Raw genomic sequence first — 23,648 nt, 5'->3', positions numbered from 1 at the left:
TTGTGATTCACTGGTCTCGGCCTCCCAAAGTGCTGGGATTACAGGCGTGAGCCACCACGCCTGGCCAGGAGGTGGTTTTTAAAGAGGAAGACAAATAAGATTTGCCAATACAGTGCAAACTCCACCCAGCATGCACTGCCCAACACAAGCTGGTCTTGGTGCATCCAAACAGGATCCTGGCAGGGCCAGAATGGAGGCTTGGTCTCAGTGGGCCTCAAAGTGCTCTCTTTCAGTCAGAGCCCAGCCCAGCCCAATGATCACCTTGCACAAGGCACACACCAGACAGGCCCCACTAGGGTGACCCACTGTCTCAGTTTGCCCAGGATTGAGGAGTTCTTGAGATGTGGGACTTTCCATTTTAAAATCAGGACAGTATGGGGCAAACTAGGACTAGCTAGCCACCCTGCTAAAGTCCCAACTGAGTGAGTACCTGTGGTGTGTGGGACTCAGTCCATCTCCCAGTGGGAAATGCAATCACCGTGGGCTTGGCACCTCCTCCGAGACCCTGCAGCATGACATTCTGGGAGGGGTGGGAGTGTTGAAATGGAATGTGGCCTCTACCTGAAACCGCAAGCTGAGGCTGAAGCCCAAGTCCTGGCATGATGAGCAGCTCCAGCCCACCACCCAGTGGCCACCCAGCTGGGTGCAACCTTCCCAGTCTCTCTTTTTTTTTTTTTTCTTGAGACAGGGTCTCACTCTGTCGCCCAGGTTGGAGTACAGTGGTGCAATCATAGCTCACTGCAGCCTCAAACTCCCAGGCTCAAGCAATCTTCCAGCTTTGGCCTCCCAGAGTGCTGCGTTACAAGCATGAGCCACCTTGCCCAGCCTTTTTTTTTCAAAGCCAGTCAAATTAAGCAGTGGGGAAATAAATATTTTTTAGCATAACATTTTAATTCTCTGTTTTTGAACTGCCTGTGTATTTTTGCTATTATTTATATTGTATTATTTATTATTAATATTTTTGCTATACTATTGACATTTAGAACAAAGCAAGAATTCCAGAACCTGAAGCCATTCAACCAGCCAAAAAGGTTATTTGTCACTGATACAAAAATAAAAAGCAGGCTGGGCGCGGTGGCTCATGCCTGTAATCCCTGCACTTTGGGAGGCTGAGGCGGGCGGATCACGAGGTCAGGAGATCGAGACTATCCTGGCTAACACGGTGTAACCCCGTCTCTACTAAAATACAAAAAATTAGCCGGGCGTGGTGGCGGGCGCCTGTAGTCCCAGCTACTCGGGAGGCTGAGGCAGGAGAATGGTGCGAACCTGGGAGGCCGAGCTTGCAGTGAGCCGAGATCGTGCCACTGCACTCCAGCCTGGGCGACAGAGTGAAGACTCCGCCTCAAAAAAATAAATTAATTAAAATTTAAAAAAATAAAAAGTAAAGCAAAAACACCAACTCACTACCTAAAGAAAGGCCACAACCCCGCTTTCCAGGTCATAGAGGAGAATTTCTACTGGCAGAATTGATGAGTACAATGGGGAGAAAGAGAAGAGGTTCATCCAGGGCCACATCCCAAGCCCCAGCTCTGTCAGGGGAAAGCTTCGTCAGTGGGTGGGAGCTCTGGAGTCAGGGGAACAGGCTTTTGAGACTCAACTTTGCCTTGTACTAGCTTGTGACCCTGTGAAAGTGCCCTCAAAGCTCCAGTTTTCTCATCTGCAAAATGGGTGGAATTTTTCTTTTTTTTTTTTTTTTTGAGACGGAGTCTCGCTCTGTCGCCCAGGCTGGAGTGCAGTGGCTGGATCTCAGCTCACTGCAAGCTCTGCCTCCCGGGTTTACGCCATTCTCCTGCCTCAGCCTCCCGAGTAGCTGGGACTACAGGCGCCTGCCACCTCGCCCGGCTAGTTTTTTGTATTTTTAGTAGAGACGGGGTTTCACCATGTTAGCCAGGATGGTCTCAATCTCCTGACCTTGTGATCCGCCCATCTCGGCCTCCCAAAGTGCTGGGATTACAGGCTTGAGCCACCGTGCCCGGCCGGGTGGAATTTTTCTGAGGTAACAGTTAGGAAGGGGCTTTGTGAACTATCAAGAGCTCAACAAATGGAAGACACTAACAGGGCCAGGTGCAATGGCTCCCACCTATAATCCCAGCACTTTGGAAGGCTGAGGCGGGCGGATCACTTGAGGTCAGGGGTTCAAGACCAGCCTGGCCAACATGGTGAAACCCTGTCTCTACCAAAAAAATAAAAAACTAGCCAGGCGTGGTGGTACACACCTATAGTCCCAGCTACTTGGGAGGCTGAGGCAGGAAAACTGCTTGAACCCAGGAGGCGGAGGTTGCAGTGAGCCAAGATCACACCATTGCACTCCAGCCTGGGTGACAGAGTAAGACCCATCTCAAAAGAAAAACCAAAAAAATACTAACAGGTGTTGAGGTGTTGGGCCCTATTATGTCCTGGGCACTGTGTTAGATATTTAATCCTCACAATAATGTAAAAAAGTAAATGTCATCCCACTTTATAATTGGGAAACAAGGCTCAGAGAGGTTAAGTAACCTGCTCCGGGTCACAGGGCTCAGCAGTGGAGAAGCCAAGATCAGAACCTGGCCTGCTGCCTCGAAGCCTCTATTCACTCAGGGTTCAGGAATCACTGTGGCCATTACTGCCGACACGGCTATGGCTCAGCAGGCAAGAGCAGACCGCAGTCTTGGGAGGGCCTGGCTACCTGGGTGAGCGCATTCACGGTGCTCCCAGCCCTGAGGAGGAGCCGCACACAGTGAGGGTGGGTCCCTCCAGCAGCTGCATGCAGGGCAGTCAGACCTTCCTGCAACACACAAGGAGAGCAATGAGGATGGTGGGGAGGCCCACCCAAGTGACCCCCAATCCCACTGTGAGAGGACGCCCCTTGTGCCTTGGCCCCAGGGCCCCTTGAGCTCTCCACTGCCCTGCCCCTGGGAAAAATGAGCTTTCTTGTTTGTGATCCCATGAGCCCCACCCCTGAAGTCCTCACTTTGTGGAGCACACACATGGCATAGCCACTCCTGGCTCCACATCTCTGCTCACGTTCTGCCCCTCCCGCTCTGTCTGTTTCCTCCTACTCCAGCAAGCCCTCCCTCACCATCCTGTCCATGGCGACGTCTCCCTTCTTTGAACACACACTCTGTGTCTCACTTATTTGGTGATCCGTCCTGCCAAGTGCCACCATTAAGCCTGGAGTTCAGTGCTGCTGCTTGTCTTTCCCTGGTGGGCTCTCAGTTTGAGATCATGCCCTCAGCCTCCTGGCTTTAGACTGCACCATGGATTGGTGGGGGTTCCTCGAAGGCAGACAGCAAGCAAGGGTCATGCATCTCGCCATCCCCAAGGTGGTGACTCACCGCATTCTGCTCCTCCAGGTCCAGCCCGATATCCACAAGTCGCTGCAGCACAGCCATATGGCCGCGACCAGCAGCCAGATGAAGGGCCGTGTTCCCCTCCTGCAGGAAAAAGGGCTCCTGAGAGGCCAGCAGACCAGAGAGCCCCAGAATCACAGACCTGTGATGAGCTGCAGCCATGCACACTGGGTCAGTGCCACCCTGCTCCTGACAGCTGTGCCAAAAACTACAACCAGGGGCAGATTGCAGGGCCAAGCCCTGGTCTTTCTTTCCTTATACATCAAGCAGGCACATTGCTTAAAAATTAAACAAAACCAATTCTACTTTCCACATGCCCATCTGAAGCCAGTCCCTCCTCGGGTCCCCCAAATCCATCTCCTCTCACTGCTCAAGGCCCCAGCAACTTTCCCCTGAACTCAGGCTGTTCCAGGCAGCTGCTTGGTCCAGTCACCTGCCTCCCTCAAGTCTCTGTGTGAGACGTTAGTTTCTTATTGAGTAGCGTGGCCTGCCCAGGCCACACTCTGAAACTGCAAACCCCACCTCTGTCGTCCTGAGCCTATTTTCCTGCCCTGCTTTTCCTCTCCCCACTGCACAGATCGCCTTGCCAACACACTCTGTCAGTGGCTGTGTGCTTAGTGTTTATCGTCTGACTCTTTTTTCTTTATTATTTTACTTTAAGTTCTGGGATACATGTGCAGAATGTGCAGATTTGTTACATAGTTAATGTGTGCCATGGTGGTTTGCTGCACCTATCAACCCGTCACCTAGGTATTAAGCCCTGCATGCATTAGCAATTTATCCTGATGCTCTTCCTCCCCTCGCCCCCCAAACCAGGCCCCGGTGTGCGTTGTCCCCCTCCCTGTGTCCATGTGGTTCTCATTGTTCAGCTCCCACTCATGAGTGAGAACATGCAGTGTTTGGTTTTCTGTTCCTGTGATAGTTTGCTGAGAATGATGGTTTCCAGTTTCATCCAAGTCCCTGCAAAGGACATGATCTCATTCCTTTTTTTTTTTTTTTTGAGACGGAGTCATGCTCTGTCGCCCAGGCTGGAGTGCAGTGGCCGGATCTCAGCTCACTGCAAGCTCCGCCTCCCGGGTACACGCCATTCTCCTGCCTCAGCCTCCCAAGTAGCTGGGACTACAGGCGCCCGCCACTTTGCCCGGCTAGTTTTTTGTATTTTTTAGTAGAGACGGGGTTTCACCGTGTTAGCCAGGATGGTCTTGATCTCCTGACCTCGTGATCCGCCCGTCTCGGCCTCCCAAAGTGCTGGGATTACAGGCTTGAGCCACCGCGCCTGGCCGATCTCATTCCTTTTTATGGCTGCATAGTATTCCATGGTGTATATGTGCCACATTTTCTTTATCCAGTCTATCACTGATGGGCATTTGGATTCGTTCCACGTGTCTGACCCTTGTTGCTGGAACATAAGCACCACAGGGGCGTCTATTTTGTTTTCTGAAGTTTCCTTAAGTGCCTAGAATAGGGCCTGGGGCACATGGCCAACACTCAGTAGATGTTTGTTCAATGAGTCAATAATGTAGGAGGGTCTTCAGGGGATCATGTGGAGAGCCTGACATGTGTCCCTGGAACTTGAAGGCCAGAGGACTGGTAGTTGCTTTGCACTTGGAAAGTCTAAAGGTGACAGTGACATAGCCAAGAGAAGCAGCTGCATTGGGCAGGGCAGAGGGTGCAACGTACTCTGTATTTGAAGTGGCCCCTGCTGAGGTCAGCCTGCTTGGGGTTGTCCTTTAAAGGGATCTCCCTGCCGGGCATGGTGCCTCACATCTGTAATCCCAGCACTTTGGGAGGCTGAGGTGGGCAGATAGCTTGAGCCCAGGAATTCCAGTCTGGGCAATATAGTGAGACTCCATCTCTACAAAAAATACAAAAATTAGCCAGATGTGGTGGTGCGTGCCTGTAGTCCCAGATACTGGAGAGACTGAGGCAGGAGGATTGCTTGAGCATGGGAAGTTAAGGCTGCAATGAGCTGTGATTACGCCACTACACTCCAGCCTGGGCAACAGAGTAAGATATTGTCTCAAAAAAAAAAAAATTCAGCTAAAAATAATAAAATTGTAAAGTAATTTTAAAAAGCCCCCAACAACTTTGTTTTCCTCTCCTTGCCAGCTTCTCTGCAGCCTGTAGCCTGTCGGCTGGCTGCTGCAAGCCAGGACAAGCAGTGGGAAACGCAGTCACAGTGTGAAATCTCTGTGTTCAGAGACACGCAGGAAGCAGGTGAACTGTGAAAGGCCAACACATGCCCCCAGTTAACGGGGTGTAGAGGCAATGGCGGGGCTTTCTTCTTCCTTCTGGGTTATAAATATCCATATTCTGGCATTTGAAGCTGCAGGTGGCACACATGGATGCCTGACAGGCGCTCACACTTTCCTGGGCAGGGCAGGGGGCTCAGAGGCAGGACAGCTGGGCAGAAGGCAGCCTTGGCGTGGGCCTGGGGTCCTCTCCCCTCCACCTTGGGGACGTCCAGCATCTCCGCCTCTGTGAGGCCTTGACAGCAACACTTCACCCTTCCAAGTGGAGTTAGTCGCTCTCTCTGGGCTCTCAAAGCCTCCCTAGCATTCTAGAGCACACGTGGAGTGACCTGTGTTGTCATTGACTCTAAGAGGTCTATCCCCTTAGCAGGCATTGAAAAACTTATTGTGCCCCCTCCCCAGATGAAACTGAAAATGAAAACACTCCTATTCTGAAAACACAAAACTTAACAGGGGTATGCAATTTTAAAAGCTTCTTTGCAGAATTTCTGATTGCAAGATTCTGGAGAAGTTCATCAAAGCTGTATGTTCTCTTTCTCTGTTCTTGATGCTCATGCTCTCCTGGGGCCCTGAGGTGTGATCATTTTGCCTCTTGGGTTAGCCAGTCCTGGCAGGTGCTGCCCTCCCCATTCTCTGTATGCCCAGTTCCTGGCCCAGTGCCTTGCTCAACCACCTGCTCAACCCAAAAGGATGAGTATGGATGGACTCAGTGCAGAACCCAAGGGGGTCCAACCCAGGAGGCAGCCTGGTAAGGGGAGGAGCACAGCTTTATGCATTAGGATGCTGCTTCCAAATCCAGCTCTACCTGTGTCTTGCTGTGCGACCTTGGCTAAGGCATCTCCCTCTCTGGGCGTCAGTTTCCACAGCTGTAAAACGAGAAGGCTGAATTCAGACGCCTTCCAGTTCCAAGACCCGGCAGTGGATTTGTGTGTGAGCTCTCTATCACTTCGGTATACACAGAACTCCCTCTATCCTGGCCAAGCACATTAACCAGAAGATTAATAATGGAGTTAATCTCTTTGTTGGAGGCATCATTTAGAATTTGCTGTAACAGGCCGGGCGTGGTGGCTCACGCCTGTAATCCCAGCACTTTGGGAGGCCAAGGTGGGCGGGTCACGAGGTCAGGAGATCAAGACCATCCTGGCCAACACGGTGAAACCCCATCTCTACTGAAAATACAAAAAAATTAGCCAGACATGGTGGCGGACACCTATAGTCCCAGCTACTAGGGAGGCTGAGGTAGGAAAATGGCATGAACCCGGGAGGCGGAAGTTGCAGTGAGCCAAGATGGCACCACTGCACTCCAGCCTGGGCAACAGTGTGAGACTCTGCCTCAAAAAAAAAAAAAGAATTTCTAATGATTCGCAAGGGTCCAATGATAAGAGTCATTTATAGGGTAGACCCTCCGGTCCCCATCACTTGCCCCTTCTCAGATTAGTGAAATCCTGCATATAAACCCTGAATGATATGCTCCCTCCTCCATGCTCCCATCCTATTCCTGCCATAACCATAGCAGAGCAGTTGTGTGGCTAGCACCCCCTAACACTTCCCCACATCTGCCAACAACAGACAACCCCAGTAGATTACAGCCCTGCTCAACGCACTCCAGGCAGCACTACCAACCACCCAGATCTGCCACCCTGGCCAGCCACGTCAGATCAGAAATCCTTACTATGACCGTGGCACTGAGTTCCTCGAGTAAGAAACGGTGTCTTGGGCATCTTTTTGCCACCAACCTGTAGCATAGGGCTGGCCCATAACGCATGCTAGTGAAGGGCCTGCTGGATGAACACTAAATACGCTCTCGTCTTTGGGCCACATGGCCCTCCAGTACAATGGGAGTCAGACGTGGACACAGGTGAGGAGCCAGAGCCTGGAAGCTGGCAAGTTTTGCACCCTGGTCAGGATCCCAGAGCCTCACGGACACAGTACCTTGTCTTTGACACTGTGGTCACAGCCAGAGCCCACGAGGAAATCCAGAGCATCCAGCTGCCCGTGCTCAGCTGCCCGGTGAAACGCCGTCCTCCCCAGCTGGCCAGGAGGAGAAGTGGTGTGAGCCTTCCTCACTCTGTCAGTGGGCATACCTGCCTCTGCCCACCTGGCCTCTGTTTCCCAACCACTCTGGCTTTGCAGTGGCCTCTCCTGCCCCAGACACTGTCCTCTCCACTTGCCTCCCCACACCCTGCCTGGAAAGCCCAGACCCAACTTCCCAACGAGAGCCACTTGCTGGGGTCCCTCCCTGGCCAGTCCTTAGGTGGCTCCTTGCTGCCTAATGAATAAACAGATTCTTGAGGATGGGGGTTGAGATCTCCAGAGGGACCTCCAACCACCCATCAGACCTTCCCTCCTAAGATTCCAGCCCCTCAGAACTCACACTAGAGCCCTTTGCTGTCCCTAAAGCTCCCACAAGCCTCGCTCTTCCATTTGGTGCCCCTTCCAACCCCTGATTTCCATTCTTACCCACAAATCCAGTTTATTTACCAAATGCCACCTCCTCCAGGAAGCAGAAGCAATGGCTTGCTTTTCTAACCCACCTAGTCCTTGATCAGGGCCTCTCTGCGGCAACTGACTGTGTTCTGCTTGTATTCTGCTCGTTTGTGCCCCAACACCTCTTCCCAACCAGCGGCTCCCCAGGCCAGGTGCAATATGCCCACAGATCAAAGGATGCACCCAAGGAATGTGGTAAGCTCCGTGGGCAAGAGTGGCCCCAGGAGCCCCCCGCCCAATGGGAATGATAAGTAGCCCTGAGGCACTCTCACCTTGTCTACGTGGTCCAGGGCCACATCCTCCAGGTCCTCCATTATGAACGCCAGCACAGGCACGTGGCCTTTTTGGGCTGCGCAGTGCAGTAAGGTCAGGCCATCCTGGAAACAAGTGCAGGAAGGTCCCTGCAGTCTGCGAAGGGAGGCCCTTTTCACATGCTGCCAGTCTCCCAGACAGCGAGTGTTTGGGACCCAGAACACAGCCTCCCCGTGGACACAACACTATAAATGATGAACGGACCCCAGGGATAACCCACTCTGCTGCCCACTCAGCCTCAGAGGGGCTGGCAGGAGTCAGGATGCCAAAGTTCAAATCCCAGCTCCAGCACCCCTCAGCTCCAGAGTCTTGGGCCAGTTACCTCCACCTCTCTGAGCCTCCATTTTCACATAGGACAAACTAGCATCATAATCCCTGACCACCTCAGTGGGTGGTTGAGAGGACTGGACCTACAGGAAAAGTATTTTATCAACTAAAAATTAATTCAAACATGTATGATTGGGGCCGGGCGCGGTGGCTCAAGCCTGTAATCCCAGCACTTTGGGAGGCCGAGACGGGCGGATCACGAGGTCAGGAGATCGAGACCATCCTGGCTAACCCGGTGAAACCCCGTCTCTAGTAAAAAATACAAAAAAATAGCCGGGCGAGGTGGCGGGTGCCTGTAGTCCCAGCTACTCGGGAGGCTGAGGCAGGAGAATGGCGTAAACCCGGGAGGCAGAGCTTGCAGTGAGCCGAGATCCGGCCACTGCACTCCAGTCTCGGCGACAGAGCAAGACTCCGTCTCAAAAAAAAAAAAAAAAAAAAAAAAACCATGTATGATGAGGTCATATAGCACTAGTAGCCTCCAGAATAATTAAGAAGGTTCTAGGCATCTGCCTCCCTTGATACAGCTGCTAAAGAAGAAGCAGGTGACTAAGTGACCAGTGTATGTCACTAGGAAGTGACCTCCTCACCTTCTAGGGCAGATTAAGAGCAGATGTGGTCTGCATGGAGTAGAGGGAAGTGGCCTGGGTTGAGGGTGGACAGGGCCTAGAAGCAAAAGGAGGGAGGCTTGAAAATACTATATTTATGCCCCAGGGCTTCTACTTCTGCCTTGCATTAAGGTCAGATTATTTGAAGTCCTGTTTGCAACCCAACAGTGAGTCATAAAAATCAGTAGAACAGTGTTTTACATCTTGACAGTGGTCAAATCTCAGTGAGTATAAACTTTCAATGTGTGTATTTCTTTTCTTTTTTTTTTTTTTTTTTTTGAGTCAGAGTCTCGCCCTGTCTCCCAGGCTAGAGTGCAGTGGCACAATCTCGGCTCACTGCCTCCTGGGTTCAAGCAATTCTCCTGCCTCAGCCTCCCGAGGAGCTGGGATTACAGGCACCCTCCAGCACACCCAGTTAATTTTTTGTATTTTTAGTAGATATGGGGTTTCGCCATGTTGCCTAGGCTGGTTTCGAACTCCTGAACTCAGGCAATCCGCCCACCTCGGCCTCCCAAAGGGCTGGGATTTCAGGCATGAGCCACCATGCCCGGCCCAATGTGTGTATTTCATGTTGGCATCATGGACCCCTTGATATGAAGGGATGAGAAGGGCACTTCCCTCTTGTGTTCTTCCCAAATTCCATAGCCCTGGACTGATGATTTTCATGAGAAAAACATAAGACAAACCCAAATTGAAGGGCATTCCACAAAATACTTGACTACTACTCTCCAAAAGGGTTAAGGTCACGGAAAACAAGGAAAAACTAAGAAATCATCACAAGATTCGAAGAGACTAAGAAGACAAAATGACTAAAGCATTGTAGAATATTAATGGAAAAACTGCTGAAATCTTATTATAGTCTATAGTTTAGTAAAACTGTAACTATCACCAGTAGAGATATGTAAACAGCAGGGAAAGGAAAAAGCTTCAGGGCAGAAGCAGGACGGGGCCTGTGGCATCTACAGGTGGGATGAATCCCTTTGGGGAAGACCTTGAACGAGAGATTGAAAGGAAGAGTGGGGTCTATCATTTGCAAAGCTGGCTGCATCTATTCCTCCTGCCCTTGGAGGCACACCCCAGGATCGTGCCACTCTTCTCACCGAGAATCTACACTGGTCCTGTGACGGGCTTTTGAATGCAATGGAGGTGATACCACGTGGCTTTCCAGCCTTGGCCTCTAGAGCCCTTGCCAGTTCTGCTCTGGATCTTTTGCTGCCCTGAGGCAGACAGGTAAGGAAGTCTATGCTGGACTCCCTAAGGATCAGTGGCCACCTGGAGAAACTAGCCGCACCATCCCAGACATTCCAACCCTTCCTGCAGAGGCTCCAGACATGTGAGTGAGACCCTTCAGGGCCAGCCAGCCCCCAGCCCACTCACCTGCTGACTGCAGCCTTGCAGGTGAGCCCAGGCAAAGCCACAGGAACTACCCGCCAACCACAGAATTGTGGAAAATAATATATCATTACTTTCAGATTCATTACTTTTAAATTTTAGAGTGATTTGTTGCCAAAACCAGAAAATGAATATAGAGGGGATCTGCTTAACTAGAAGAGTCCATGACTCAGAACCTCACCCTCCACATACACCCAAGACCCTGCCTTCCTCATTCTAGAACATGGAGGCTCATTCACAACTCTGTTTATAGTATACTACATCAAGACAACACTGGATTCCCCAGGGCCACTGAGCCCTTCCAAGGCCAAGCCAGGCCAGGCCAGCAGGACCAGACAGCAGAACCCTGAGCTTGAACCTGGGTGTATTCACAGGGTACCCTCCTGCTGGCCCCTCCCTCCCACACTCTGGCTCAGATCTTGTGACCCACCACATAGGGACATGGTTCTCTGGGATGGATTTTCCAACCCAAATGCTTTCAGGCACTCCCACCACTGCCAACAGGATCCTAACAATGACATGAGACAGACCTCTTACATGCCACGACCCTTTTACATCTGGTGAAGCCTATAGACCCCTTCTCAGAATAACATTTACTTAAATGCAAAAAAAAAAATTATACAGGAAAAAATATTTAATCAAATAAACAGGCTTACAATGGTGTATTCGTTTTCTATTGCTGCTATAACAAATTACCATCGCTTCATGGTGTAAAACAGCACAGATTTATTATTTTACAATACTGAAGTTCAGAAGTCTAAATTGGGTTGGCAATGCTGTGTTTCTTCTGGAAGCTCTTGGGGAAAACCCATTTCCTGTCCTTTTCCAGCTTCTAGAAGCTGACCAAATTCCTTGGCTAGTGGCTCGCATCACTCCACCCCTGCCTCCTTCATCACACCTCACACACATCGCATCACACCCAACAAATTCCTATTGGCGTGTTAGGTTCTGGGGGTTCAGAGGTTCTAGGAATTAGGATATGGACATCTTTGAAGTGACATTATTCTGCCTACCATAAAAGGAAACCAATTATATTGAAATTAAGTTATCAAAATATTACAAACCAAGTTTTCAATCTAGTAACACATGTGCTTCCTTACTGACCTGTTAAACAACAAGATCTACTGAAGGGTCTAATCACTGCCGTAATTTCAATGTAATGATAAATGTAAGGAGTATTTTAAGATAACTGCAAAAACTTTCATGTGATATGAAAATAGCTACATTTTCTATTAGTGACAAAGTCACAAGTACTAATATTACCTACATTCAACGTTGAAAAAAATGCTAATTAGTTGGGCGTGGTGGCACGTGCCTATAGTCCCAGCTACTCTGGAGGCTGAGGCAGGAGAATTGCTTGAACCCAGGAGGCGGAGGTTGCAATGAGCTGAGATCGCGCCACTACACTCCAGCTTGGGTGACTGAGCAAGACTCCATCTCAAAAAAAAAAAAAAAGAAAGAAAGAAAAAAAATGCTAAATTTTCAAGAAGTTAGCCAAAATAAATATGCACTTTTTTCCAATCCAAGTTCATAGGTCCTCTGAATTTTCTCCAAGAACCCATGTGAGAACTCCTGGCTGAGGGATTTGGCCCAGAAATGTTTGCATTTTCCTAAGGGCAACTGACACCCTAAAAGGTGAGACACCGGCGGAGGGATTCCAGGCACTCTCACTTGCTGAGGCCCTGCTCCCTCAAACCACAGTGCAGGCTGATAGAGTAACTCGCCCACCATACCACACTTGGTAAATGATGCTTTGCTCCTTTCACCCCACCACACTGAGCACAATGGGTACGGGGCCTGGCAGGAGGGTGGAGGAGACCTCACCTCCTTCTCATTTAATTTTCCTAACTACCCTCTGAGGGAGTTACTTTGATTTCTCTCCTACAAACAAGGAGGCCAGTCAGAGGGCTGGGGACTGTCCCAACTCACTGAATAGAAGAGAGGTGGGGGAGATCAGAAGAAAGAGGGACAGGCAAAGGCAGGTGGGGGACTGGAGGGGCAAGTGGGGGTAGGGGGCAGAGGTTGGGGGAGACCTGTGCATCCAGGGCCAGGGGAGCCGAGGGGACAGAGGGTTACCAGCTGAAGCCTTACCTTGCTCTTACAGTGGATCTTGGCCCCCGAGTTTACCAGGATCTGGAGGATTCGTAAGTGGCCGAACCAGGCAGACAGGAGAAGCGCGTTCATCCCAAACTGGGGGAGAGGACATACAGGAGGTGAGAAGAATGTGGGAAGGCGTGGCCGTGCCAGCCAGGCCCTGTGCCTTATGATTAAACCATACAACCAGAAGGAACTATAAGTGCCACTCAGTCCAGGGAGCTCCAAGCTTTAGGAATTTTAAGACCAATTTTTTTTTTTTTTAAATAGAGGCTGATGTACTGTTGCAAACTTCTTAAATTTATTTTTTGCTAAATGAAACTTAAAAATAAAACAGCTGCCGGCCAGGCTCGGTGGCTCATGCCTGTTATCCCAGCACTTTGGGAGGCTGAGGCGGGAGGATCACATGAAGTCAGGAGTTCAAGACCAGCCTGGCCAACATGGTGGAACCCCATCTCTACCAAAAATACAAAAATTAGCTGGGCGTGGTTGTGGGCACTTGTAATCCCAGCTACTTGAGAGGTTGAGGCAGGAGAATCACTTGAACCCAGGAGGCGGAGGTTGCAGTGAGCTGAGATCCACCACTGCATTCCAGCCTGAGCGTCAGAGTGAGACTTCGTCTCAAAACAAACAAACAAACAAACAAACAAAACGGCTGCCATTTACTCTCATCATCATTTCATAAAGAAAGACCATTTTAGAAGAAAAAATTTGTAAGGAACCAATCTTAGAATATATTCTTGGCAAATAAAGCTTCATAACTGGGCATGGTGGTTCACGCCTGTAATCCCAACACTTTGAGATGAGGATCACTTGAGCCCAGGAGTTTGAAACCAGACTGGGCAAAATAGGGGGACCCCCATCTCTACAGACATTTTTTAAAAATAAGCCAGGCATGGAGGCACACTCCTGTGGTCCCAGCTACTCAGGAGGCTGAGGTGGGAGGATTGCTTGAGCCCAGGAGATAGAGGCTGCAATGAGCTGTGATCGCACCACTGCACTCCAGCCTTGGTGACAGAGCAAAACCCTGTCTCAAAAACCAACAAACAAACAAAGACAAAAAACAAATGTAGCTTCATAAAAAATACATTGTCCCTGTTTTCTGATTTGCTATGACTGGTGAAGACCTTTTCCTGGACTGGTGTTTAAGAATGGACTGTTTGGCCGGGCGCGGTGGCTCAAGCCTGTAATCCCAGCACTTTGGGAGGCCAAGACGGGCGGATCACGAGGTCAGGAGTTCGAGACCATCCTGGCTAACACGGTGAAACCCCGTCTCTACTAAAAAATACAAACAAAAACTAGCCGGGCGAGGTGGCGGGCGCCTGTAGTCCCGGCTACTCGGGAGGCTGAGGCAGGAGAATGGCGTAAAAACCCGGGAGGCGGAGCTTGCAGTGAGCTGAGATCCGGCCACTGCACTCCAGCCTGGGCGACACAGCGAGACTCCGTCTCAAAAAAAAAAAAAAAAAAAGAATGGACTGTTTAAATCTCCCATAGAGGCTGGGCATGGTGGCTCAGGCCTGTAACCTTAATATTTTGGGAGGGACCAAGGTGGGAGGATCGCTTGAGCCCAGGAGTTCAAGACCAGCCTGGGCAACATAGTGAGACCTGTCTCTACAAAAAAATTAATTAGCTGGGCATGGTGGTGTGTGTGCCTGTGGTCCCAGCTACCTGAGAGACTGAAGTGAGAGGATCATTTGAACCCGGGAGGCAAGGGTTACGGTGAGCCAAAATTGCACCGCTGCACTCCAGCCTGGGCGACGGAGTGAGAGCCTGTCTCAAAAATAAATAAATAAATAAATAAATATCCCATAAAATATCTTCAAAGCAGATAGCTTAAGTCTGCAGCACCACACCACCTCACGAGACATCCCTGCACAGTCAAACACTGGCTTCTGTTAGAAATGCCTCCTCCAGGCGGAGCTTGCAGTAAGCGAAGATCGCGCCACTGCACTCCAGCCTGGGTGACAGAGCAAGACTCTGTCTCAAAAAAAAAAAAAAAAAGAAAAGAAAAGGAAGAAATGCCTCCTCGAGCTCTGTTGAAATCTGCAATCCTGCAATTTCCATCCCACCAACTCTCTGGAGCAACTGAAAATATGTCTGTGCCCCCACTCAGGGCAGCCCCAGGCCTGTTTGCAGGGTGCTCTTCCTCCACATCTGCACCGTGTGTGCTCCAGGGTCCCCAGAGCCCCTTCAGTGACCTCCACTGCAGTAGGGTTCCACACTTCCCCCATCTCCCTGGAGTCTTTTCTTCTCTGTGAAGAGCAACCCCAGGCCTCCAAACTCACCTCTGGGGATACATCAAGAGCCAGCCAGATCCTGGGAATGGTTTTTTGCAGTGCCTCCTTGGGTGTGGCTCCACCAGGAGCCTTTGTGAGGGGTACCAAGAAAAGGGGTCTTAGTGGCTGGCACCAGAATTCCTCTTAGGGAGGGAACTGTGTTTGGGTAAAAGCCTTGACAAAGGGTTGAGGCAAAAGATGAAACTCAGAGGGCACTCACTGATCAGCAGGCTCCCGAGCATCCAAAGAGAGTTGCTCTGCTCTGCTTTAGAAACAGGCGGGAATTTGGAGGCAGGAAGCGGGCGGTGCAGACAAGGACAGCACTGGAGAGAGGGAGGGGAGCAGAGGCTGGGCCCAAGGCAAGGAAAGAACCAAGGGCCTTTAAAGAACAGAATGTCAAAGAGGGGGTTTTAGGATTTTTACATTGTTTTTGTGTGTGATATAGGTCCCCTCTATATCCCAGTTTGGAAAGCCATCCCACACTACAAGCCTTCTGTGAATGGAGTCCCAGGGAGAGGCACCATGTTTGGGATGAAGCCAGGGTGGAATCAAAGGACTATTTGCAAAATTTCAAGAGGATGCCAAAAGTTGACCAAAAGTAAGAGACAGCAAGGACCACAAGCATTTAAATTCTTCCTCCTGAAATCCTAGGGAAGGTGTTGGACCCAGCAAAGAGCCTCAAATGAGGGTCTATCATCCAAGATTGGGGCATATTTTTTAAAATTTAAAAACAAACAAACAAACAAACAAAAACAAATGAGGGTCTACATCTGGCCTTAACTAGAGCTGAAGAGGCCAGGAGACCCGGCACTGGCTCAGAGCTCAGCGCCTGGTAGAATATCAGCAACTGTGGGCTGGCTGCAGGAGGGAGGAAAAAGAACAAGCACCGGCAGAATCCAGAGGAAGAAGTCCACAGGCGCTCAGGAATAAAAAGGGTAAAGGCTCAGGACTGGGGGAGGGAGAGCCATGGGAGCCAGAGCCTCCTGACAGTGGGGACCCCCGGGATATGTCACAGTCCTAAACCAGCTTTCCCCACATACATAGTTCCTAGGAACTATCCAAGCCAGAGTCCTGTGGCATATCACTAGAGATCTTCCTCCAGCAACAGGATTTCCTTTCTCCAGTATCTCCTGAACCCCATTACTACAGCAGGCAAGCCCACCATGCTGTCTTATTTTTCAAAATGTTACATATTGCCATTTGCAAAAGAAGCAGAGAGGTTTTTGTTTGTTTGTTTGTTTGTTTGTGACAGAGTCTCACTCTGTCACCCAGGTTGGAGTGCAGTGCTGTAATCTAGGTTTACGGCAACCTCCGTCTCCCAGGTTCAAGCGATTCTCCTGCCTCAGCCTCTCCAGTAGCTGGGATCACAGGAGTGTGCCACCATACCTGGCTAATTTTTGTATTTTTAGTAGAGATGGGGTTTCACCATGTTGGCCAGGCTGGTCTGGAACTTCTGATCTCAGGTGATCCTCCTGCGTCGGCCTCCCAAACTGCTGGGATTACTGGTGTGAGCCACCGCGCCCAGCCAACCGGGAGGATTTCTAAAAGGGCCCCCTCTTACTGTTCTCCCTCATAGCTTCTTTTTTCACTAAACCCTCGAAGGAACAAGTGACAGCATAGTGGTGTTAGTGGGGGTCTTTGTGGGTAGAAAGAGTTGATGCAAGAGCCTCTAGTGTTTCACCAGGGAGCTCAGACTAAGGATCCTAGACGTTCTGCTCCTAAAGGCATCCCTAAATGAGGCCTAAGCAGGTACAGGGAAGAGACAGGATTGGGGAATGGGGAGGTAAGGGTTGCTGCCTCACTTCAACCCCCAACTAGTACTCAACCCCCACACAGCAGGGCCTGGGAGCAGAGAGAAGCCGGAACAAAGAAAACTGTTTTCATGGACAACTAAGTCGCTGCAGGGAAGTTTATGGTTTTATTTTTTATTTTAAAATTTTTACCTATTTATTTATTTAGACACCAGTTTATAAGACTGGCTAATTTTTGTATTTTTTGGTAGAGACGGAGTTTCGCCATGTTGCCCAGGCTCGTCTCAAACTCCTGGGCTCAAGTGATCTACCCGCTTGGCCTCCCAAAGTACCGAGATTACAGGCATGAGCCATCGCGCCCAGGCACTTTTTAAAATTTAAATGTAGACAAAGCCATAAGAGTATCCCTTTCAAATGTCATTATTAGATTCAGCCTTTTTCCCAAACCTGTAGAGATAATTTTACAGACCCCGTTACTCATCAGTGCTCTCTCTCAGCAACACACTGCCTGCCAATTGTTTAACTAAGACTGTTAGTCTTTATCCAAGACTTTGATTGAAGTGTTAGCCAGGGCAGAGCCCTGTGGCATATCATGAGAGACCTTCCTCCTGGTGCTTTTGCTAATCAGGCCTCTATCAATCCACCCAATTATCTGTTCTACAGCCCTCTCCCTGTTCACATGCTTTCATGAGGGACTGAAAAGGCTCTCTGAGAACTGAAAGACCCTTGAAAGTGGAGAGCTCTTCATTACTGTATAGGAGGAACATGGAACCAGTGCAGTGTCCCTGGCACCTGAAGCCTTTGACTCCCTGCCACTCTGCACCTGAATGTCTGCATATTAGCAGCAATCTCAGCAACCGGCTCATAGACCCAGCGAGATCTCCAGTGCCCCCCACCACCCTGAGACAGACAGACAGACAGACAGACACGCACACACAGACGTGCCTCTGTGAGGGCCCCTACCGCATCCTCCTCGTCCACAGCAGCCTCGTGCTCCAGAAGCAGACGCACAGCCTGCTCGTGTCCCGCACCTGCAGCCCAGTGCAAGGCCACCCTGCCCACCTGCCCGGAGGGAGATGACACTTGTCAGGTGCTGCTGCCACCTGGCTGCCTGGACCACCTCCCACACCCTCCGCCAGGACAGCTGGTCTGCAGGCTGGAAGGGTCTTTGCTGGCTCTGGTCCCCCCCGTTCTGCCACATGCTCCTCTCCTGCATGGCAACCAAAGCCAACATAGTAAAATGACTGGACCCATCTGTCCCCATCTAAAACTCTTTAGTTTCTCATGGCTCTCAGAATAAACTCCTGACCCTGGAGATGATGAGGCGCTGCATGGTCTGGCGCTGCCCACCCCTGCTTCTCAGAAATGCCAAGCAGCTTCCCACCTCTAGGCCTTTTCCTGCTGTTGCCCCTGCTGGAAAGCCCATGTGGCCAAGGATTATCCTCCAAGTCCCTGAGAGGCACTGGAGTCCCTGGGTTCTGTCCCCTTCCTTCTCTCAGAATGGGGCTGAAGGGGCCTGATGCACCATCTCATTCTCAGACCACCCTGGCAGTTCAAAATGCCATCCAAGCAGGCCTGGGGGAAGCTGGCCTGTGGCCCCTGTGCCCACTTCTCCCCTCTGTAGTTTTCAGCTTATGAGGGGACAATGAAAGGAAGCACTAGTTTTCTGCGTGGTCTCAGGCAAGCCACATCCCCTCTCTGGAGCCCAGCTGCTCCTTCCTTCCTCAGTGTTTCTGCCCATACTGTTCTCTCTGCCTAGAATACTGTCCTTCACCTGGCTCCTCAAAAATGCCACTTCCGGGAGGGTGAGGTGGCCCACGCCTGTAATCCCAGCACTTTGGGAGGCTGAGGTGGGAGGATAGCTTGAGTCCAGGAGTTTGAGACCAGCCTGGGCAACATAGCAAGACCCCTATCTCTAGAAAAAATACAAAATTAGCCTGGCATGGTGGTGCGTGCCTGTAGTCTCAGCTACTCAGGAGGCTGAGGTGGGAGGATCAACTGAGCCCAGGAAGGTCAAGGCTGCAGTGAGCTGTGATTGTTCCACTGCGCTCCAGCCTGGGTGATGTGAGGTCCTGTCTCAAAGAAAAAATAAAAAAAGCCACCTCCTTGGGAGGCTTTTCCCGACCCTCCTGCACACGCTGTTACGACAACTTATCACAGAGAGAATGAATTGTTTGTGGGATGCTTTGTGTAATGTCTGTCCTCCTCTTTTGCCCATCTCCCAGCTTCTGGCTGCTGACCTTTGACCCTAGCCCTCCTGGCTCTAACTTCTCAGATGGGTCCCAGAAGTTAAGAGTTTGACCTCTGGAATTGCCAAGCCTGGCTTGGAATCCTGACCCTGACCTTGGGTGGGGGTCCAACCACTCTAAGCCTTAGATTCCTTAGATTCCTCGAGACAATGCAGGCCATGAGGACAGAGCCTGAGCCTCCCTCCAAGTTAACACATGCAAATGTATTAACTGCCTGTAGCTCAGATGAACTGTTCCCCCTGTGTACTGGCATTATCATGACACTATCCCAGGTGCCCCGATTCAGAGAAGCTCATTACGCACGTGGTTTCTGGCCCTGGTGTTAACCCTCCTCCCAATCAGCTCCTGCATCCTGCTGACATTGTTCTGGCGGGCGGCCTCGTGGAGCTGCCTCTCCAGAGGAAGCACTATGGGGAGAAAATGGGGTGCAGGATGAGGGGGAGGATCCCCCACACTGCAGACACCAGAGGTAAACAGCCTGTTCCCACTCCTGGACATTGCTGGGGCAGGGGTCTTTCAGCTAGGAATGGGGGCAGAGCGGCACAGCCCTCTTCCCTCTCAAGGTCAGGGTCCTCCCTAGACAGGCTGCTCTTCTTCATTAACTCATCCCACAGCCACGCAACCAGGACGTGGTGAAACCCCGAAGACGGAAGAGCAGGGCAAAGCCATTTGCAGCAGCCTAAATGTGTGCCTCATTATCCAAGTTTCACGTACCCTCCCAAGAGCTGCTCTTGGGGAAGGAAATGAAATTAACTCCCTCTGGAGTCAGTAACCACCTTTTCAGTCTAGTGTAGAAAACAGCCAGGATTTACTGAGCCACCTATTTCGTGCCAGCGCCGGGTGAGGCCAGAAGCACATTTACCCCACTCCTGTACCTTCCATCTCCTTGCTCCTCCACCCCTTCTTCCAACCCCTCTGTTGCCCAGACTGGAGTGCAGTGGCATGATCTTGTCTCACTGCAACCTCCGCCTCCCAGGTTCAAGCGATTCTCCCACCTCAGCCTCCTCAGTAGCTGGGATTACAAGTGTGTGCTACCACACCTGGTTAATTTTTGTGTATTTGGTAGAGACAGGGTTTCACCAGGTTGGCTGGGCTGGTCCCCAACTCCTGACCTCAAGTGATCAGCCTGCCTCGGCCTCCCAAAGTGCTGGGATTACGGGTGTGAGCCACAGCACCCAGCCTCTTCCAACCCCTCTTGCCCAAATCCTAACCAGCTTTCACCTGCCCACGCTGAGGCCACCTCGATTGTGGTCTCTCTCTTCTCTCTGCTCCTCTCACCCTCGTCACTGCACCTTTAGCACAGAGTCTCAGATTAAAGGGAACCTCAGAACTCCCCCTGCCCACCCCTGTCACACACAGCTGTGGGCTCAGGGTCAGACTGCAGGTTAGCGTCTGAGCCAGGAGGACCCAGGGCCAGATGATCCCTACAGGAGCCCCTTGCTGCCGTCATCCAGACGGCTCTTAATTGTGAGGATGTCTAGTCTCCAAGCATTTTGGAGGCCCTGGCCACACTTGACCCTTCCTGATCCACCCACAGCTCACAGCAGGCCCAAAGGTGGGCACAGTAGGAACCCACAAAACTCTGCTTCTGAACCAGGCATGGCGGCTCATGCGTGCAATCCCAGCAGTTTGGGAGGTCAAAGCAGGAGGATGGCTTGAAGCCAGGAGTTCGAGACCAGCCTGGGCTACAAAGCAAAACCCCCATCTCTACAAAAAAAGTTTTTAGAAAAATTAGCCAGGTGTGGTGGCACATGCCTGTAGTCCCAGCTACTCAGGAGGCTAAGGCAAGAAGATTGCTTGAGCCCGGGAGTTTGAGGCTGCCAATGAACTATAATTGCACCTCTGCACTCCAGCCTGGGCAACAGAGTGAGACCCTGTCTCTAAAAAGAAAACACAAACAGGCCGAGGGTGGTGGCTCACACCTGTAATCCCAGCTCTTTGGGAGGCTGAGGTGGATGGATCACGAGGTCAGCAGATCAAGACCATCCTGGCCAACACAGTGAAACCGGTCTCTACTAAAAACACAAAAATTAGTTGGGCATGGTGGTGCACACCTGTAGTCCCAGCTACTCAGGAGGCTGAGGCAGGAGAATTGCTTCAACCCGGGAGGTGGAGGTTGCAGTGAGCTGAGATCGCGCCACTGCACTCCAGCCTGGGTGACAGAGCGAGACTCTGTCTCAAAAAAAAACAAAAAAGAAAAAAGAAAACAGAAACAAAAAAAAATATCTGCTTGTATGAGTGATACCAACAATCCCCATACGAATAGATGCCTGTCCCCTCTCCCAAAGTGCTCACACATACTAACACAGACAAATATTTGCTGGCCCTTTGCATAGTCACTGCAGGGCAAGTGACCCCACAGCTTTCATGTTTGGTCCAGTATGAATGTCTGAACCCAGCCCCTTTGTGTATCCAGGGACAGGTGATGAGTGTCTTGGTAGGGAAGGCTAAGATTCACTGAGGTGAGAGACAGGCCTGCCATGCAGTTTGCTTTTCTAGATAAATTCCACACAGACTTCTCCAGATGTGAAAGAGGATCTTGAGCTTTCTGGGGCCTCATGGATACAACCTGTGGACCTCAGAGTTGCTACCCCGGGAGGCAATCACACAGTCCTGGGTTCAACTCTGGGTGAACCACTTCCTAGCTGTGTTAGGCAGTTTCCTCATCTGCAAAACGGAAGCGTGAGCTTCCTTACAAGGTTAATATAATGATTAGAATCGAGATATGAAAGCTCCCTGGTACAGTATCTGGCACATAATGACCATACCACCACCACCATCACCATCATCACTATTATTCCTCCAAGGCGAAGGGTCAAATTCTGGTAGCCAAAGAGAGCTGCCTCTTCAGGTGTGAGCTTACAGCAGCCTGGGTTCTAGTACTTGCCCTACCACTTTCTAGCAGCAGCATCCTGGGCTAGCCACATCCCCCTTGTAGGTCTGTTTCTTCCATTGTAAAATTGGGGGAGGGTGAAGAAAGAGATCTGTATAGGTCCCTTCCTGACTGGCACCCTGTGTCTTATCTGCAGCTTAGGGCGATTGGCCTGGTTTGTATTTGCAAACAGCCAGGAGTCCCAGAGGGAAGCCAGCAGACGCTACCTACTGCCAGGCCACAGAAGGTTAAGTTAGAATGAAATCAAGTTCTGTCTCATCTCTTCCATCCACCTCCCACATCCAATACCCAATGAGCTGTCTGAGCCTTTGCCCATGCTGGGTCCTCTGCCCAGAATTCTCTGCCACACACACCAATGCTCCATTGCTACACATTCTTCGCAGGCCCCCTCAAGTGATCCTCCACCCCAGACAGAATCATGTACCTACTCTGAAATAATTAGCATCTTGATTGAGCATTCCCACCCCCAACACATTCCTCAGCTGAGTAGATGCAGTGTGCCAGCATTTTGGACACTATAGGTCTCAAAGGAATCCAGTGAGCTGCACTATGCGCATTTGAGGGAGAGCCCCGGGGCAGCTGTCCGGCAGCTGTCGGGGATTCAGCTGTCGGGGTTCGGCCAGGCTGCAGGATCAAGGACTCACAGTGCAGACACCGACACAATCCTTCTCTCCCCTCTCCCAGACAGTGCAGCCAAAGCTGCCCCAGGCCAGCCGATGCCCACACAGACGCTGCTGCCCGGCCTAGAGGCCCTGGCACTGGGCGCACTCCTTGAGGGAGGCTTAGAGTTGCCCCTATCCCACCTGTGGCCAGTCAGGCTCCTCCCCTCTGACTGCGTGCCCCATCCGATGCGGTCTCCACTCGCTATCCAGCCCCAGCATTCCGGGGGAGCTGGGGCTTTCAGCACTTCTACCACCCAATGGCTGCGTGACCTTGAACAACTCATTTGAACACCCTGTGTCTCAGTTTCTCATCTGCAAAATGAAGATAACGTAATGTCCTACCCAAATGGCCGAAGCGAAGATCAAATGACGTGCCTCTCCTGGGTCAAGGCCTGGCACACAAAGTACAGCACGCAGTCAAGGATCGCTATTACCTTTATTATTTGTAGCTAACCTCTCAGCCGCTGCTCCCCGCTCACCTGGCGGGTGGCGCCCCCGTGTCCCAGATGCACGGGCAAGGTCCCCTTGGCCCGCTGCGCGGACCGGTAACCATTCCGCTCGGAGCCACACAGACACCCAAGTCAGAGGTGGCCGTTCGGAGGGCAACAACGTCACCCCTGACACTCCCCAAACGGATGCGGGGGTCCTCTCGGCCTCGGCCCCCCCTCCCCGTCCCCCAGCCAGGCTAACTCACGGCCGTCGGTCTCCCACGCCAGGTCCTCCTGCATCCCGCCGTTCCGCAGCCCCTGCGCGCGCTGGCGCCCGGGTGCGAGGTGCGCGTCCGCTGGGGCTGGGCCCGGAGAGCCGAGAGGAGGGGGCGGTCGCTCCGCCAGATCCCACGCCCCGCCTTCTAGGAACGCAGATGCAGCGGCCACCCCAGTCCCGGACCAGGATGCAGGTCCCTCCTCCTGCTCCCTTAACCTGCCCACTGCTCCGCGCCCGAAGCCTGCGGGTCGGGACCACGCCGAGTTCCGCAGGGGCCCCTGACCCAGTCTCCTCCCCAGGAGTTCGCCCAGCCT

At 51.4% G+C, this 23,648-nt stretch overlaps 1 protein-coding gene across 50 annotated transcripts in view; it reads right to left on the bottom strand.

Annotated features, from left to right (window-relative positions):
• The window catches only part of ANKDD1A (ankyrin repeat and death domain containing 1A), a 45,127-nt gene extending 21,712 nt beyond the window's left edge, over nucleotides 1-23,415 (bottom strand). For 11 of the 50 annotated variants that reach the window (XR_012415066.1, XR_010588107.1, XR_012415058.1 and 8 more), the window contains exons 1-8: nucleotides 23,324-23,415; nucleotides 19,378-19,481; nucleotides 17,759-17,887; nucleotides 12,796-12,894; nucleotides 8,341-8,445; nucleotides 7,514-7,612; nucleotides 3,315-3,413; nucleotides 2,666-2,764 (exon numbers count right to left, since the gene is read on the bottom strand). Coding sequence is in view for 12 of the 50 variants with exons in the window: in XM_045397327.3 (XP_045253262.2) it covers nucleotides 2,666-2,764; nucleotides 3,315-3,413; nucleotides 7,514-7,612; nucleotides 8,341-8,445; nucleotides 12,796-12,894; nucleotides 17,759-17,887; nucleotides 19,378-19,481; nucleotides 23,324-23,357 (768 nt within the window). In the remaining 38 variants the exon portion in view is untranslated. Of the gene's footprint in view, nucleotides 1-430; nucleotides 562-2,665; nucleotides 2,765-3,314; nucleotides 3,414-6,386; nucleotides 6,448-7,513; nucleotides 7,613-8,340; nucleotides 8,446-12,795; nucleotides 12,895-15,294; nucleotides 15,424-17,758; nucleotides 17,888-19,377; nucleotides 19,482-22,971; nucleotides 23,022-23,323 lie in introns of those variants that run through there. The other 39 variants (XR_010588099.1, XR_012415053.1, XR_010588105.1 and 36 more) reach the window with 19 other exon arrangements.
• Between the last annotated feature and the right edge of the window lie 233 nt (nucleotides 23,416-23,648).

This window comes from Macaca fascicularis, chromosome 7, assembly GCF_037993035.2.
Source record: "Macaca fascicularis isolate 582-1 chromosome 7, T2T-MFA8v1.1".
In the NCBI taxonomy this organism is placed as follows: Eukaryota; Metazoa; Chordata; class Mammalia; order Primates; family Cercopithecidae; genus Macaca; species Macaca fascicularis.
Note: the sequence above shows the minus strand (reverse complement) of the source record. Positions and strands in the feature narration are given on the sequence as shown.